The sequence below is a fragment of the Aquarana catesbeiana genome, linkage group LG09 (genome assembly GCF_042186555.1).
Source record: "Aquarana catesbeiana isolate 2022-GZ linkage group LG09, ASM4218655v1, whole genome shotgun sequence".
Lineage (NCBI taxonomy): Eukaryota > Metazoa > Chordata > Amphibia > Anura > Ranidae > Aquarana > Aquarana catesbeiana.
This window is the reverse complement of record NC_133332.1, coordinates 290,679,704-290,697,462: the sequence shown is the minus strand read 5'-3', so window position 1 is coordinate 290,697,462 and position 17,759 is coordinate 290,679,704. Positions and strand designations below refer to the sequence as shown.

General features: G+C 49.3%; 1 protein-coding gene across 2 annotated transcripts in view; it reads right to left on the bottom strand.

The window, feature by feature from the left end:
- The window catches only part of COL27A1 (collagen type XXVII alpha 1 chain), a 656,744-nt gene that overhangs the window by 325,971 nt on the left and 313,014 nt on the right, over positions 1-17,759 (bottom strand). For both annotated transcript variants that reach the window (XM_073600403.1, XM_073600404.1), the window contains exons 25-27: positions 17,074-17,127; positions 16,818-16,871; positions 13,825-13,878 (exon numbers count right to left, since the gene is read on the bottom strand). In XM_073600403.1, coding sequence (XP_073456504.1) covers positions 13,825-13,878; positions 16,818-16,871; positions 17,074-17,127 — 162 coding nt within the window. The remainder of the gene's footprint in view (positions 1-13,824; positions 13,879-16,817; positions 16,872-17,073; positions 17,128-17,759) is intronic.

Sequence of the window (17,759 nt, the reverse complement as noted above, 5' to 3'; positions counted from 1 at the left end):
TAGGGAGAGGGAACACCCCCAGACTTACCGGAGGTCTGCTGCTTGGCTGGAGGAAGTGCTGCTTCCTAGACACAATGTGGGCTTTCTGAGAAGCATGAGATGGTAAGTGCTCAATACAGCCCCCAGTGGTGACACATAGGCATGACAACACTTACTAAATTTAAAGGAGACATTTCATAAGAAAAATGTAAACATTTCTTAGAAAACTCCACTTACCTTTCCCGCCGCAGGGTTTTCTGTGGTAAACCAACAGACCCAATCTTCACCCTTCACAGTGGGTTCCGTTAAAGCTTTAGGAGCTGGGGATCCTCGAGGAAACCTACAATCCTGGACTTGTAATAGCACCACCGCCAGTAAAAACTTTATGGCCTTAATACCAAAAAGTACTGGATCCCGGGGTCCAGCTCTCTAAAAAGAGAAGTGTTACAGGCAAGACCTTATTTCTTCGGATACAAGGCCCGGTTACCATTCAATTCGGCCAAAGACAAAGACACTTTGAATGGATCCGGCTGCATGGCTGGCCCCAGCAAGGATTGCTCCAGAGGAGCTCAGCACAGCACATCTTTAGTCGTGACCAACACCTTAGACACTGGCGAAAAAACTGAGGTACTCCCAGTAGTGGGAGGGGTTATATAGGGAGTGCACTTTTTGTCTTAGGGCATGCCGGTGTCCATCACCTGAAGGTGGTCTATAACCCACATAGTAACTACTATGGCTCTGTGTCCCATGATGTATGATAAGAAAATGAAATTACAGTTGTTAGGTGTGAGTAGGGTAGTCTTCTCTGAAGAGAAGAGTTTTCAGGGATCGTCTAAAAGCTAATAGAGTAGGAGATAATTGGGCAGATTGGGGTAAGGCGTTCCAAAAGATTGGAGAGGCTCTGGAAAAGTCCTGGAGGCGAGCATGGGAGGAGGCGATGAGGGAGCTAGAGAGCAGGAGGTGTTGAGAGGAACAAAGAGAACGAGTAGGTTGGTATTTAGAGATATAGCTGGGGACTAGGCTGTGGATGACTTTGTAAGTAGTTGTTAGTATTTTGAATTTAATTCATTGGGTGAGCGTTAGCCAGTGGTGGTATTGACAGAAAGGTGTAGCAGACACAGAGCGATTGGTAAGGTGGATGAATCTGGCAGCAGCATTCATGACGGATTGAAGGGGGGATAGACTATGTAGAGCAGTGGTTCTCAACCTGGGGGTCGGGACCCCCTCGGGGGTCAAATGACGATTTGCCAGGGGTCACAAAATCCTGGACTGTTCCTGAAGCCCGCACCGCTCTCCCAGCCTTTGTACAGCCATCCAGCAGGGCTGTCCCTGGAGCCCACAGCCCCCCACTCAGCCTCTTTGCAGCAGCTTATTCAGTTCACAGCATGGGTGGGGGGGCAGAGGTCAGCTGACTGGTCAGCGAATGTGAAGTGGGAGGGGCTGGAGGAGACCCTATCTCCTGATTTCAGCATAGGTGTCACTGCTGCGAGACACCTCAGAGCTGGAGACACAGTGAGTAACACTACCTGTGATTAGAGTTGCCATTAAAAGTCCCCGCTACAGTTCTCAGATCAGCAGATGACCTTGATCAAGAGCACCTAAGTTGGCTGATCAGAACTCCCCCCAGCACTGCCACTAATACCACCCCCCCCCACCAGCACTGCCACTGATCCCACCCCCTACTAGCACTGCCACTCATCCCAACTCCCTGCCAGCACTGCCACTCATGCCATTCCCCCCACCAAGAAGTAAGAGAATGATTAAAAATAGAGAATACATGGAAGGGAGAGGAAAAGAGGGGGGAGAACAAATGAAAAAGGGGGAGAAAGAATAAGAGGAAGAACAAGAAAGATGGGTAGAGAGAGGGATGGGGAAAAAAAACAAGAAATTAGGATAGAGAGAGATAAAAGGGAAATAAAGAAGAACAAAGAGAAAGGAGTGGTACATCCTAAAATGTACCATAAGTGGTTTTAATACTGTACGAGTGGAAGGGACTCAGGGAGTGCTAAATGTCCGTGGGTTAGGGGCGCAAATTACTTGTCTTGCCTTGGGTGCTGACAACCCACGCTACGATAATAATTTTACTGTTAGGGGTCCCCACAACTTGCGAAATTTTATCAAGGGGTCACGGCACTAGAAGGTTGAGAACCACTGATGTAGAGGTAAGACAATGAGAAGCGAGTTGCAGTAGTCAAGGCGAGAGATGACCAGGGAGTGAATTAAGAGCTTTGTTGGTTAGAAAGGGGTGTATTTTGGAGATGTTGCGGAGGTTGAGGTGGCAAGATTTGGACAGTGATTGGACGTGGGGCTTAAAGGAGAGTTCAGAGTCCAGGACTACACCTACAACCTTGGAATGCGGGGATGGTCTTATAGTTGTGCCATCGATTTTGACAGAGAGATCAGGGGAAATGGCACAATGGGGAGGAAGAATTATACATTTGGTCTTGGATAGATTGAGTTTGAGGAAGTGGTGTGACATCCAGACTGATATATCTGATAGTAAATTAGTGATACGTGAGGAGACAGAGGGAGTGAGCTGAGGGGTAGAGAAATAGATTTGGGTGTCGTTAGCGTAGAGGTGGTATTGGAAGCCATGGGAAACTACCAGATGACTCAGGGAGGAGGTGTACACTGAAAATAGGAGAGGTCCAAGAACAGAACCTTGGGGGACCCCAACAGAGAAAGGAAATGACACTGGTTGGGCAGGGGTTAACATCAAGAGGCAATCAAGGGGTTAACTGCATGCCTAACAAGTGTAATGTGTGCTGCTTTTACTCACAGATCTGGCCGTTTCTTCTCCCTGCTTTCCAGGGAAAAGAAACAGCCAGATCACTGTACTGTGTACACAGAGTTCTGTGTGTTTGTAAACACATACAGTGGAAAAAATATTCCCTAGCCAGGGTCACATTAGCCTGATCTTTCCAAGTTATGAAGTTGTGGGGTGGGGTAGGGTGGGGAAAGCAGAAACTGTACAATTAGTTTTCTGGCAATAAATAAAAGTCTGGGGGGACGAACAATAATTTCAAATGGGTACACCTCCTCATTCAGTGTCCCTAGTGTATAAATGTTAAAACCAAGGGAGATAGGAATCCAGAGCACCACAGATAAAGCTTGGAAGAGCGGTCAGTTTGCTACAACGCCACATCAAATAAATGCAAGTCCCTGGGCTGCAGCCACACTTGGGGTAGTAAGGGTTATCTCTCCTTTCCCACCTACAGAGTTTTTTTCTGTGTCTTATATATTCTATGTATGATGAATAGTTGTTAAATTTTTTATAGGGGAGGCCGAAAACAATACCTGAAGGAGCAGCATCACTGCCGCCTCCCACTGTTGGTCCGTTATGACACCTAGGTCCTCTTCCCAGCCAGGTCTACATGGTATTAGGGTGGAGGCGGCAAGTTTGGACTTAAGGGTAATATAGACAGAGGAGGCTCTCTAATTAGGCAGTCGTCTAAGGCCTCGCGGCCACCTAATTTGCCTAATGTGTGTGTGGGAGTGGGTTGCGAGTGTCCCAGGGCCGTGTTTATGCCCGCAAATAGTTTTCCCCAGCCAGGGGGCGGACTGACTTTAATCACTTCCCAAGCTCCCAGGGTCAGTGCATTGCGGCTACATATACTCCCCTCCTCCGGCTCCTCCCCTTCTGCTGCGCTCTGCGGATCTCCTGCAATGTGCAGAGTGTGGCGGCTGAGCAGCTCCCTGATCCACCCTCCAGGACGGACGCCGGACAGTCTGTAATGGAGGAACCTGCCACTGCCAAAGCTGGTGCCTTGTGATTATCGGGGAGCCTGTCTGCTGGAGCTCCAGAAGGTACAGAATGACGGTCCTGCCCAACACAGACACATCCCGTGAGGTCACCCCCCTGACCGAGGGGGCCCGAAAATCACTGCTGCTAGCCACCGCACACACACAGCCATGATATGTTTATCATCCAGTATATGATGCCACCTACTGACCACCAGTCATTCATCCTACCTGCCAGCCAGCCACCTTGTCAGCTTCATACCACCTGTACCCCTCTGCCAGCTTCCTACCATCCTGCCTGTCATCTTCATCACACCTGCACCCCTCTGCCAGCTTCCTACCACCCCCGGTCATCTTCATCCCACCTGTACTCCATTGCCAGCTTCCTACCACCCCCTGCCATCTTCATCCCACCTGTATCCCACTGCCAGCTTCCTACCACCCCCACCCCCGTCTTCATCATCATCCCACCTGTACTCCACTGCCAGCTTCCTACCACCCCTCCTGTCATATTCATCCCACCTGTACCCCTCTGCCAGCTTCCTACCACCCCCTGTCATCTTCATCCCAACTGTACCGCTCCGCCAGCTTCCTACCATCCCCCTGTCATCCTTATCCCACAAGTACACCTCTGCCAGCTTCCATCCACCCTCTGACATCTTCATCCTACCTGTACTACTCTGCCAGCTTCCTACCACCCCCCTGTCATCTTCATCCAACCTGTACCCCTCTACCAGCTTCCTACCACCCCCCCTGTCATATTCATCCCACCTGAACCCCTCTGCCAGCTTCCTATCACCCCGTCATCTTCATCCTACCTGTACCCCTCTGCCAGCTTCCTACCACCCCTGTCATCTTCATCCCACCTGTAACCCTCTGCCAGCTTCCTACCACCCCTGTCATCTTCATCCCACCTGTACTCCATTGCCAGTTTCCTACCACCCCCACCCCGTCATCATCATCCCACCTGCACCCCTCTGCCAGCTTCCTAAAACCCCCCTGTCATATTCATCCCACCTGTACCCCTCTGTCAGCTTCCTACCATCCCCCCGTCATCTTCATCCAACCTGTACCCCTCTGCCAGCTTTCTACCACCCCCCTGTCATCTTCATCCCACCTGTACTCCATTGCCAGCTTCCTACCATCCCCCTGCCATCTTCATCCCACCTGTACTCCATTGCCAGTTTCTTACCACCCCCATGTCATCCTCATCCCATTTGTACCCCTCTGTCAACTTCCTAATACCCCCGTCATCTTCATCCCATCTGTACCCCTCTGCCAACCTCCTACCACCCCCGTCATATTCATCCCACCTGTACCCCTCTGTCAGCTTCCTACAATCTCCCCGTCATCTTCATCCCACCTGTACCCCTCTGCCAGCTTCCTACCACCCCCCCTTTCATCTTCATCCCACCTGTACCCCTCTGCCAGCTTCCTACCACCTCTGTCATCTTCATCCCAACTGTACCCACCATGCCAGCTTCCTACCACCCCCCTGTCATCTTCATCCCATCTGTATCCCTATGCCAGCTTCCTACCACCACCTTTGTCCTCTTCATCCCACCTGTACCCCTCTGCCAGTTTCCTACCCCCCATCTTCATCCCATCTGTACGCCGCTGCCAGCTTCCTAACACCCCCCTGTCATCTTCATCCCACCTGTACCTCTCTGCCAGCTTCCTACCACCCCCTTGTCATCTTCATCCCACTTGTACCCCTCAGCCAGCTTCCTACCAACCCCCTGTCATCTTCATCCCACCTGTACCTCTCTGCCAGCTTCCTACCACACCCTGTCATCTTCATCCCACCTGTACTCCATTGCCAGCTTCCTACCACCCCCACCATCATCTCACCTGTATCCCACTGCCAGCTATCTACCACCCCCATCATCTTTATCCTACCTGTACCCCTCTGCCAGCTTCCTACCACCCCTTCCTGTCATCTTCATCCCACCTGTACCCCTCTGCCAGCTTCCAACCACCCCCACCCCCGTCATCATCCCACCTGTAACCCACTGCCAGCTTCCTACCACCTCCACCCCTGTCATCATCATCCCACCTGTACTCCACTGCCAGCTTCCTACCACCCCCCTGTCATCTTCATCCCACCTGTACCCCTCTGCCAGCTTTCTACCACCCCCCTGTCATCTTCATCCCACCTGTACTCCATTGCCAGCTTCCTACCATCCCCCTGCCATCTTCATCCCACCTGTACCCCACTGCCAGCTTCCTACCGCCCCCTTTCATCTTCATCCCACCTGTACCCCACTGCCAGCTTCCTACCACCCCCACCCCCATCATCATCCCACCTGTACTCCACTGACAGCTTCCGCCCACCCTCCTGTCATATTCATGCCACCTGAACCCCTCTGCCAGCTTCCTATCACCCCATCATCTTCATCCTACCTGTACCCCTCTGCCAGCTTCCTACCACCCCCCCATGTCATCTTCATCCCACCTGTAACCCTCTGCCAGCTTCCTACCACCCCTGTCATCTTCATCCCACCTGTACTCCATTGCCAGTTTCCTACCACCCCCACCCGTCATCATCATCCCACCTGCACCCCTCTGCCAGCTTCCTAAAACCCCCCTGTCATATTCATCCCACCTGTACCCCTCTGTCAGCTTCCTACCATCCCCCCGTCATCTTCATCCAACCTGTACCCCTCTGTCAGCTTCCTACCATCCCCCCGTCATCTTCATCCAACCTGTACCCCTCTGCCAGCTTTCTACCACCCCCCTGTCATCTTCATCCCACCTGTACTCCATTGCCAGCTTCCTACCATCCCCCTGCCATCTTCATACCACCTGTACCCCACTGCCAGCTTCCTACCGCCCCCTTTCATCTTCATCCCACCTGTACCCCACTGCCAGCTTCCTACCACCCCCACCATCATCCCACCTGTACTCCACTGCCAGCTTCCGCCCACCCTCCTGTCATATTCATCCCACCTGTACCCCTCTGCCAGCTTCCTATCACCCCGTCATCTTCATCCTACCTGTACCCCTCTGCCAGCTTCCTACCACCCCCCCATGTCATCTTCATCCCACCTGTAACCCTCTGCCAGCTTCCTACCACCCCTGTCATCTTCATCCCACCTGTACTCCATTGCCAGTTTCCTACTACCCCCACCCCGTCATCATCATCCCACCTGCACCCCTCTGCCAGCTTCCTAAAACCCCCGTCATATTCATCCCACCTGTACCCCTCTGTCAGCTTCCTACCATCCCCCGTCATCTTCATCCAACCTGTACCCCTCTGTCAGCTTCCTACCACCCCTGTCATCTTCATCCCACCTGTACCCCCCTGCCAGCTTCCTTCCACCCCCACTGTCATCTTCATCCCACCTGTACACCATTGCCAGCTTCCTACCACCCGTCATTTCCACCTGTACCCCTCTGCCAACTTTCATCCCCCCCCCCGTCATCTTCATCCTACCTGTACCCATCTGCCAGCTACCTACCACCCCCCCATGTCATCTGTATCCCACCTGTACCCCTCTGCCAGCTTCCTACCACCCCTGTCATCTTCATCCCATCTGTAGCCTCCTGCCAGCTTCCTACCACCCCACTGCCATCTTCATCCCACCTGTACTCCATTGCCAGTTTCTTACCACCCCCATGTCATCCTCATCCCATTTGTACCCCTCTGTCAACTTCCTACTACCCCCGTCATCTTCATCCCACCTGTATCCCTCTGCCAGCTTCCTACCCCCCTGTCATCTTCATCCCATCTGTACCCCTCTGCCAACCTCCTACCACCCCCGTCATATTCATCCCACCTGTACCCCTCTGTCAGCTTCCTACAATCTCCCCGTCATCTTCATCCCACCTGTACCCCTCTGCCAGCTTCCTACCACCCCCCCTTTCATCTTCATCCCACCTGTACCCCTCTGCCAGCTTCTTACCACCTCTGTCATCTTCATCCCAACTGTACCCACCATGCCAGCTTCCTACCACCCCCCTGTCATCTTCATCCCATCTGTATCCCTATGCCAGCTTCCTACCACCACCCTTGTCCTCTTCCTCCCACCTGTACCCCTCTGCCAGTTTCCTACCCCCCCATCTTCATCCCATCTGTACGCCGCTGCCAGCTTCCTAACACCCCCCCTGTCATCTTCATCCCACCTGTACCTCTCTGCCAGCTTCCTACCACCCCCTTGTCATCTTCATCCCACTTGTACCCCTCAGCCAGCTTCCTACCAACCCCCTGTCATCTTCATCCCACCTGTACCTCTCTGCCAGCTTCCTACCACACCCTGTCATCTTCATCCCACCTGTACCTCACTGCCAGCTTCCTACCACCCCCCTGTACCCTTCTGCAAGGTTCCTACCACCCCCCGTCATCTTCATCCCACCTGTACCCCTCTGCCAGCTTCCTACCACACCACCCCCATCATCCTTATCCCACCTGTACCCCTCTGCCTGCTTCCTACCACCCCCCCCATGTCATCTTCATCCCACCTGTACCCCTCTGCCAGCTTCCTACCACCCCCCTGTAATATTCATCCCACCTGTACCCCTCTGTCAGCTTTCTACCATCCCCCGTCATCTTCATCCCACCTGTACCCCTCTGCCAGCCTCCTACCACCCCTGTCATCTTCATCCCATTTGTACCCCTCTGCCAGCTTCCTACCACCCCCGTCATCTTCATCCCACCTTTACCCCTCTGCCAGCTTTCTACCACCCCACCCTGTCATCATCATCCCATCTGCACCCCTCTGTCAGCTTCCTACCACCTCACCCCCGTCATCATCATCCCACCTATACCCCTCTGCCAGCTTCCTACCACCCCCTGTCATATTCATCCCACCTGTACCCCTCTGCCAGCTTCCTACCACCCCCCGTCATCTTCATCCCACCTGTACCCCTTTGCCAGCTTCCATCCACCCCCTGTCAACTTAATTCCACCTGTACCCCTCTGCCAGCTTCCTACCACCCCTGTCATCTTCATCCCACCTGTACCCCACTGCCAGCTTCCTACCACCCCCCTGTCATCTTCATCCCACCTGTACCCCTCTGCCAGCTTCCTACCATCCCTCCGTCATCTTTATTCCACCTGTACCCCTCTGCCAGCTTCCTACCACCCCCCCCTGTCATTTTCATCCCACCTGTACCCCCCTGCCAGCTTCCTACCACCCCCACTGTTATCTTCATCCCACCTGTACCCCTCTGCCAGCTTCCCACCATCCCTGTCATCTTCATACCACCTGTACCCCTCTGCCAGCTTCCATCCACCCCACTGTCATCTTCATCCCACCTGTAACCCTCTGCCAGCTTCCTACCCCCCCATCATCTTCATCCCATCTGTACTCCCATTGCCAGTTTCCTACCGCCCCCTGTCATCCTCATCCCATTTGTACACCTCTGCCAGCTTCCTACCACCCCCCATCATCTTTATCCCACCTGTATCCCTCTGCCAGCTTCTTACCACCCCCACCCCTGTCATCATCATCATCCCACCTGTACCCCACTGCCAGCTTCCTACAATCTCCCCGTCATCTTCATCCCACCTGTACCCCTCTGCCAGCTTCCTACCACCCCCCCCCCCTTTCATCTTCATCTCACCTGTACCCCTCTGCCAGCTTCCTACCACCTCTGTCATCTTCATCCCACCTGTACCCACCATGCCAGCTTCCTACCACCCCCCTGTCATCTTCATCCCATCTGTATCCCTATGCCAGCTTCCTACCACCACCCTTGTCCTCTTCATCCCACCTGTACCCCTCTGCCAGTTTCCTACCCCCCCATCTTCATCCCATCTGTACCCCGCTGCCAGCTTCCTAACACCCCCCTGTCATCTTCATCCCACCTGTACCTCTCTGCCAGCTTCCTACCACCCCCTTGTCATCTTCATCCCACTTGTACCCCTCTGCCAGCTTCCTACCAACCCCCTGTCATCTTCATCCCACCTGTACCTCTCTGCCAGCTTCCTACCACACCCTGTCATCTTCATCCAACCTGTATCCCTCTGCCAGCTTCCTACCACACCACCCCCGTCATCCTTATCCCACCTGTACCCCTCTGCCTGCTTCCTACCACCCCCCCCTATGTCATCTTCATCCCACCTGAACCCCTCTGCCAGCTTCCTACCACCCCCCTGTAATATTCATCCCACCTGTACCCCTCTGTCAGCTTTCTACCATCCCCCGTCATCTTCATCCCACCTGTACCCCTCTGCCAGCCTCCTACCACCCCTGTCATCTTCATCCCATTTGTACCCCTCTGCCAGCTTCCTACCACCCCCGTCATCTTCATCCCACCTTTACCCCTCTGCCAGCTTTCTACCACCCCACCCTGTCATCATCATCCCATATGCACCCCTCTGTCAGCTTCCTACCACCTCACCCCCGTCATCATCATCCCACCTATACCCCTCTGCCAGCTTCCTACCACCCCCTGTCATATTCATCCCACCTGTACCCCTCTGTTAGCTTCCTACCACCCCCCGTCATCTTCATCCCACCTGTACCCCTTTGCCAGCTTCCATCCACCCCCCTGTCAACTTAATTCCACCTGTACCCCTCTGCCAGCTTCCTACCACCCCCGTCATCTTCATCCCACCTGTACTCCATTGCCAGTTTCCTACCACCCCCACCTCATCATCATCATCCCACCTGTACCCCACTGCCAGCTTCCTACCACCCCCCTGTCATCTTCATCCCACCTGTACCCCTCTGCCAGCTTCCTACCATCCCTCCGTCATCTTTATTCCACCTGTACCCCTCTGCCAGCTTCCTACCACCCCCTGTCATTTTCATCCCACCTGTACCCCTCTGCCAGCTTCCTACCACCCCCCCTGTCATCTTGATCCTACCCTTACCCCCTGCCAGCTTCCTACCACCCCCACTGTTATCTTCATCCCACCTGTACCCCTCTGCCAGCTTCCTACCATCCCTGTCATCTTCATACCACCTGTACCCCTCTGCCAGCTTCCATCCACCCCACTGTCATCTTCATCCCACCTGTACCCCTCTGCCAGCTTCCTACCCCCCCCCATCATCTTCATCCCACTTGTACTCCCATTGCCAGTTTCCTACCGCCCCCCTGTCATCCTCATCCCATTTGTACACCTCTGCCAGCTTCCTACCACCCCCCATCATCTTTATCCCACCTGTATCCCTCTGCCAGCTTCTTACCACCCCCACCCCGTCATCATCATCATCCCACCTGTACCCCACTGCCAGCTTCCTACCACCCCCCCTGTCATCCTCATCCCACCTGTACCCCTCTACCAGCTTCCTACCACCCCCTGTATCCCTCTGCCAACTTTTCAACACCCCCCCCCGTCCCCTTCATCCCACCTGTACCCCTCTGCCAGCTTCCTACCACCCCCGTCATCTTCATCCCAACTGTACCCCTCTGCCAGCTTCCTACCACTCCACCCCTGTCGTCATCATCCCACCTGTACCCCACTGCCAGCTTCCTACCACCCCGTCATCCTCATTCCACCTGTACCCCTCTGCCTGCTTTCTACTATCCCCGTATCCCTCTGCCAGCTTCCTACCACCCCCCCGTCCTCTTCATCCCACCAGTAATCCTCTGCCAGCTTCCTACCACCCCCCTCTCATCTTCATCCCACCTGTACCCCACTGCCAGCTTCCTACCACCCCCCTTCATCTTCACCCCATCTGTACCTCTCTGCCAGCTTCCTACCACCCCCGTCATCTTCATCCCACCTTTACCCCTCTGCCAGCTTTCTACCACCCCACCCCGTCATGTTCATCCCACCTGTACCCCTCTGCCAGCTTCCTACCACCCCACCCCCTGGGTAATGAGCAGTAACCCATAGCAACCAGTGAGCAGTAATAATGTGCAGTAACCTCTAACAACTAATCAGTGAGCTGTAATGATGTGCAGTAACCTCTAGCAGCCAATCATTGAGTGGTAATATTGTGCAGTAACTTCTAGCATCCAATTAGTGAGTGGTTATGATGTGCAGCAACCTAGCAACCAATTAGAGAGCCTTGAGCAAAGTGGTTTTTAGATAAGTCTATGTTTGTGTTCGTTTTTTGGGATGTCGGGTTGGAGAGTAAAATTGCTAGGGGCGGGGGGCCCAGGAAAATGTTTGCCCAGGGTCCAATCAATATTAAAGATGGCCCTGGGCTGGCACACACTGGGGTAAAGCCATGAGGTTCCAGCCAGCTGTAACATCTCCCCCCCCCCCCCACCACTGAGAACATCTCATAAGCTGCAGCCAATAGCTGGCTCTAATGCCATCCTAGCCTTCTCCCAAGTTGTAGTTCTCCACACCACACACTAGTCAGCCGATGCCTGCGCTCTGCAGAGACTATATCTCCCAAAATGCACTGTTGGGCGCTCAAAGCGAATGTCTTGGTTTCTCTTGCTTGTAGTAGGGAATGGAAGAGTGTATAGAGGGATCATTTGTCTGTATCCTGTCTGTGGCGGGATCATCTGTGGTTGTGGCTCTAATGTTTGGTGGCTGCTGCAACAATGTGGTGTTACCGTGTTAGCCGGGTGAGAGTTTGCTTGTCATTACCATAATAAGACCATCTCTTGTATCATGTCTGCATTCTCTGTCCATCTCTTGCATTATAGCCGCACAGTCTCTGGCAATCACCTGTATCATGTCCACAGTCTTCGAGGGGGGGGCCTACAGAGGAGTCAAGAGTGGGAACGCTGCTAGGATGGGCTTCATTGGAGAAGTCAGGTGTGTGTGGACTGTGGAGAGGAGAATATAGGATGAGACCAGAGCCGCCACGCTGGAGCTCAGAGAGAAATGTCTGACTGAGCCCTGCACAGTGCACCTGAGAAGAGGTCAGTGACAGCGCCGCCAGGCCAGTCTGGGGGGGGGGTCACTGATGTAAGGGGGTGTGAATACAGTAAGGTAAGGGGCACTGATATAAAGGTATAAAGGTTCCCTCTTATATTAGTAACCCCCCCCCCTTACATCAGCGTTCCCCTTTACACCAAAGTCTGCAGCATTCCCCTTTTACATCAAATTTCCCCTTGCACTGTAAGGGTTTCTCCTGCAGACTCTGATGTAAGGGGAAACTCTGTGCTGGCTGAGTTATATTAACCTGACCTTGATGTTAAATAGTGAAATATGTTTTTTGACACTTTTGCTATAACTTAAACACATTGCTAATATACCCTATGTTTAATGATATTTGATTGAAGAGTAATTGGTTAGAGAGAATTCTAGAAACTGTGAATACATAGTCCATACGATTTAAGGCTCTTAATGTATGCAAGTTATGCAATTTCTATCGCTTTAATTTTTTTCCCCATTATGGGCACGAGTGGGGCCTCATGTCTAAGATTTGCCTAAGACCTCACAAAGCCTAGAGCCGCCTCTTGATATAGACATATGAGATTAGGCCCTTTCTCTGGGTGGTAAGTGCAATAGCACTGACGAGCTTTAAGAGGGTGTTACCCTTTAACTGATATCGCTGCATCATCAACCAACCCATATTCGCAAGTTTACTGGCAACTTACAGGCATCAACATTGTCAAATCTAAAGAGCATTACAATAATGCAAACCGCTTAGCCAATGCTGCCAAGAGCATCCAAAGTTCACCATGATTCTGGACCTAAAAAGTATAAGCATTTGCCTGCTTGCTATCACTACTAAATTTCCTTTACACTAGTATTTCAGAAAAGCAACAAATTTATTCACAGGGTGGACAGTGCAAGAGAGAATCAAACACATTATAGATCTACATGAGGCTAAAAAAAAAAAAAAAAAAAAAAAAAAAAAACAGCGAGGGAGGAAAGAGTCAGGAATTTTGTGTACAAAAATAGGTTGTCCCTCCAAAATAACAACATATAAGCCATATCAGACCCAACCTTACTCTTCACCATTGCTTCTGTGCACTCTAATATAAGGATGGTGGCATAGCAGAGGAGAAACCCCATACGGTTATTGTTTTAACAGACACAACAGCTATGACAAACCTAACTTTATAACCACTAGGTTTATTTGATGCTGTACTAAATTCTTGTGGCAACCTCTCTGCCACATTGGCACAAGTATACAGAAGATTTTGATGAGGGACCTGTTTACAGCTTGATTTCAGAGACAAAGTGGCAAAATACATGGAACACATAAAAAGATGTAGTAAAGAGATTACCAAGAAACTTACCGGAGGCCCAGGTGGACCTGGAGGACCCGGAGGCCCTGGATTGCCAGTATGACCCTGCAACAAAAAACAGAAAATGAGTGTTGCTACATAGCATTCATATTAGGTGACAAACTCTTCTGAGGTGCCAGGACACAGCAGAAGTCATCTGTGTATAAAAATGTTGATTGAAATGTAGACCACAGATCACTTGTATAACTTAAAGCGAGTCTCTCACCAGACTATGAGAATTCAAAAAAATTGACATATTCTTAACCAGCAGCAAATAAAATTAAAAACATGCCCTCACAGATCTCTGTAGCTGCAGAGTTGAGAAAATGATTCTTAAAGTGGGGTTCCACTCAAATTTTTAACTTAATCTTACCCCCTTCAGTTAATGCATAGATGTCCAAATGCTGCACGAAATTTTTTTTTATCGCTGTAATTACCTTTATATTGTACTTTATTGTGGCACTTCCTGTCTCTCCTCCCATGGGAGTAGGCGTGTTTATTGCCTTTCCCCGCGCACTGTTTCCTGGGAGCTTAGTGTCAGGCTTCCCAAGATTCAGTGTGGAAACAATGATCATGCGTGTGAACAAGCTGTGAATGAACAGCATTCACCGCATCAAGGAAATCAATGCTTGTGGGCTTCACATGCCCACAAGCAAGATAGAAACAGCCAGCATCACATTTTTTAAGTTATTCTTCAGTACGGAAACAGACAGAGGCGGAAATATTACACCCAAACTGTGAGTATTATTTTGGGGTTAGCAAAGTGTCTCAATGACCTAAAAAAAAAAAAAAAAAAAAAAAAAAAAAATTGGTCGCCGGACTCCTGCTTTAAAGTTTACAGAAAAAGCTTAGAAGTCGTTTTCCAAGTTCGTTCAGCTCACCCTGCTCTCCTTTCTCAGAGCAAGTGTGTTGTGCTTACATTTGAGATTTAAAAGTGGAAAGACTGCTGGGAGGAGAAGCAGGTGAGTTGAGCTGCTTAGTCAATCCTCGGGAAGGTGGAACAGGGGGGCTGAGCTAGACTAGACAACCAGTTCAGTGCACCTGTTGTGAACTTTGCTCCATTGTGCTTACAGGTAACGAAGTGTTGTTTTCCAATTCGTTTACGGCTTTTAGGAATATGTAAATATATGAATGTACATAGGTACACTTTAAGGTACATTTTTCTGGTTGTGTTATTGTATAATGTTTCTTAAAAGCACATGATGGAAAATGCACAAGCAGAGGTTGCATGATCAGAGCAATTACTGGGGAAGAGATTTTAGTGTTTTTAATGTTGGAAAGATTCAGCTATACTAAGGGAGAGAAGCAACCAAATGTATAAAAGAGAATGCACTTGTCATGGGGGCCTCATTAGTGACTTTTTACAGAAAGGGTTTGACACAACTGGTGTATTGTGGACTTCCTTCTTTCTGGTTGCTGCTTTTCAGAAGGTTACTCCTAAACTGGAATATATTTGTTGTCAAAAATCAAGCTAAAGGCTTTACTTCACCTTTCAGCATGAAGCAAAACAATGATTTTCTTCTCAGGCAAGGCAATAAGTTGATTTTAATGGCAGCCTCATACTGTTTTCTTTTCCATCACTCCTCTACCACAGTGAAGAAAATACCCTGTAGTTTTAGGTGGAGACTGCGTCTTACTCCTTTCCTCTCCCAGGTGCTTTGCAACTAACCAGTAAGGCATCTAGCTTTGTTAGTTGTAGTGAACACAGTCCTCAGTCCTGTGTTAGCTCCAAGTCCAAGGATTTCCCTTGCTCCCGATACCTGACTGAAATGGGGGAGGAGTGAAGAAAAGAGAAGTATGTACAGCTGGTTTGGCCAACATTAACTTGAACCTGTTACTTTGCCCTGCATGGACAAAGCACAGGTGCACCTTAAAGTCAATCAGTGAACTACTATCTTATCCAGCAAACACTGAAATTGTGCCAAAAATAGAGAGTCCACACAACTGACCTCAGAGTTACATTACAACTGCGCCTGCATAAAGGTCTTGTTCCCTGTATGCATCTGGAGGCATAATTGAGTTTTGTGAAGGTACCTTTAATCTGGTTCAAAGGGGAAACAGAAGCATAAGGAGACATATTTTCTATCCTGTGGGATTTCTGTGATAATATGGCTCCTGGCTAGGTGCTAATGGTGTTTAACAAAATGGATACATTCACTGCAATAATTTGGTGGAATGCCATTTTTAAATACACCCTACGGCTCATCCATGGCCTTTGAAAGAGGCAGCTTTAAATAGCACATTTCAGTAAAAGCCTTGTGCATGCAGGAAATACTTGATTCTAATACACATAAACAGACTGGGCGGGGGGGAAAAAAGTCAGGGTAATTATGGTAAACAGTAGCCCCTGTAATATTCAAACAGAGCAGACGTCAGGGCACATAGGTATTCAACCGCACTAGAAAAATACACTCCCCTTAAGCAAACACAGAAAGCTAAACACACAAGGCAAAAACTATCCAAACACATGTACAGACCCCTCTCTGAGAGGGAATCCAATCAAGCACATGGCTACTGGAGAGATAATGACAGTAGTGACACCGGCTACTCACACACGTGAATGTCCCAGCATACACTTGCGGTTAGCATATGCAAACCTCATGGCTACTAAGCTGGCAAAAGCCGAGGTCTGTGCTGGAACCTGTATCTTACCCAAATTCCCTTTAAGAATCTATATTTAATTTGTGCTTTGCATTTTATTTAAAGTTATGTAAGCAGCTCAATGAGTGGCCATGAATTAACTTCTATTTTGTTGAAGCCTAGAATTTCCAGAAGGCAATGTTATAGTGCACTAGTTACCAATAGATTACAATACCTGCACTTGGTAACACTACAAATGCTGTGCCTATAACTAATATATATGCCTGGCGGTTGCCCAGGTTTATGTGTGGTATACTCCACAACCTACTTTAGCCATTTCTGTACCAATAGCATCTATTGTCAACTGGCCTGGCACATTACAGTCTCTGTCTCTAACTCCTAGAGATTTTGAAATGAAATCTTACCGTCGATCCCTTTTCTCCTGGTGGACCTGGAGCCCCAATACTGCCACGGTCACCCTAATAGAAAGAGCAGGACTAATTATGGGTTCAGTTGTGTACACATGTATTCCAGACACATGTATTCCAGACAGACATGTCGGTAGCATAGTGAAATATCACAAGTCATACTTAGTAGTTTCAATAACATCTGACTACTGTATAAAAATACTACATAATTAACAGTGTGGATTATAATTAACATTTAATTACATTGTCTTACCTTCTCACCCGGAATTCCTGGCTCCCCCACAGGACCAATAAATCCTGGAGGACCCTATATTAATAAGAAATGTCTCTGGTTTACTCTTTTAGAAACAAACAAGGCTTTTTGTGATATTGTCTTGTAAAATGTTTTTTTTTTATTCAATAAAAGTAACCATAGATAAAATGTATACATTTTATTCTATACTTTTTTTCTGTTTAAAAATGAGATTGAGAAGTTGATTCTGGTTTAAAGCATTTCAAAGTTATTTACAAATGATCCTTTTTTTTTTATAATTGTGACACTTAACAAAAGTAAGTAAGAAATCAAAAAAAATTGAAACATTAATGAAAATTAATAAATATTAATGAATCATTAATAAAAATAAAAAAAACAGCAGGAAAACAATAGCTGAAGGGAGAAGGAGAAGATGGAGTTCATTTTTGTCAAACTAAGTTTCTATTGGGTTAAATAAAGGCAAATTCTATTCTATTTATTTTACATGTCAAATTTCTTTAATTGATAGCACCTACAGATTGAAGATCATCCTAATGATCTGTAGATGAATGAAACAATGTTACTTTGTATCTTCCCATTTTGTGTCTGAAAGCAGTTGATAAACACTTTCTTGGACAGCCTTTTTTGATACACAGCACCTCCCTGCTTTATTTTAAAAACTGTACATTTCAGGCAAGTAGTGGTGG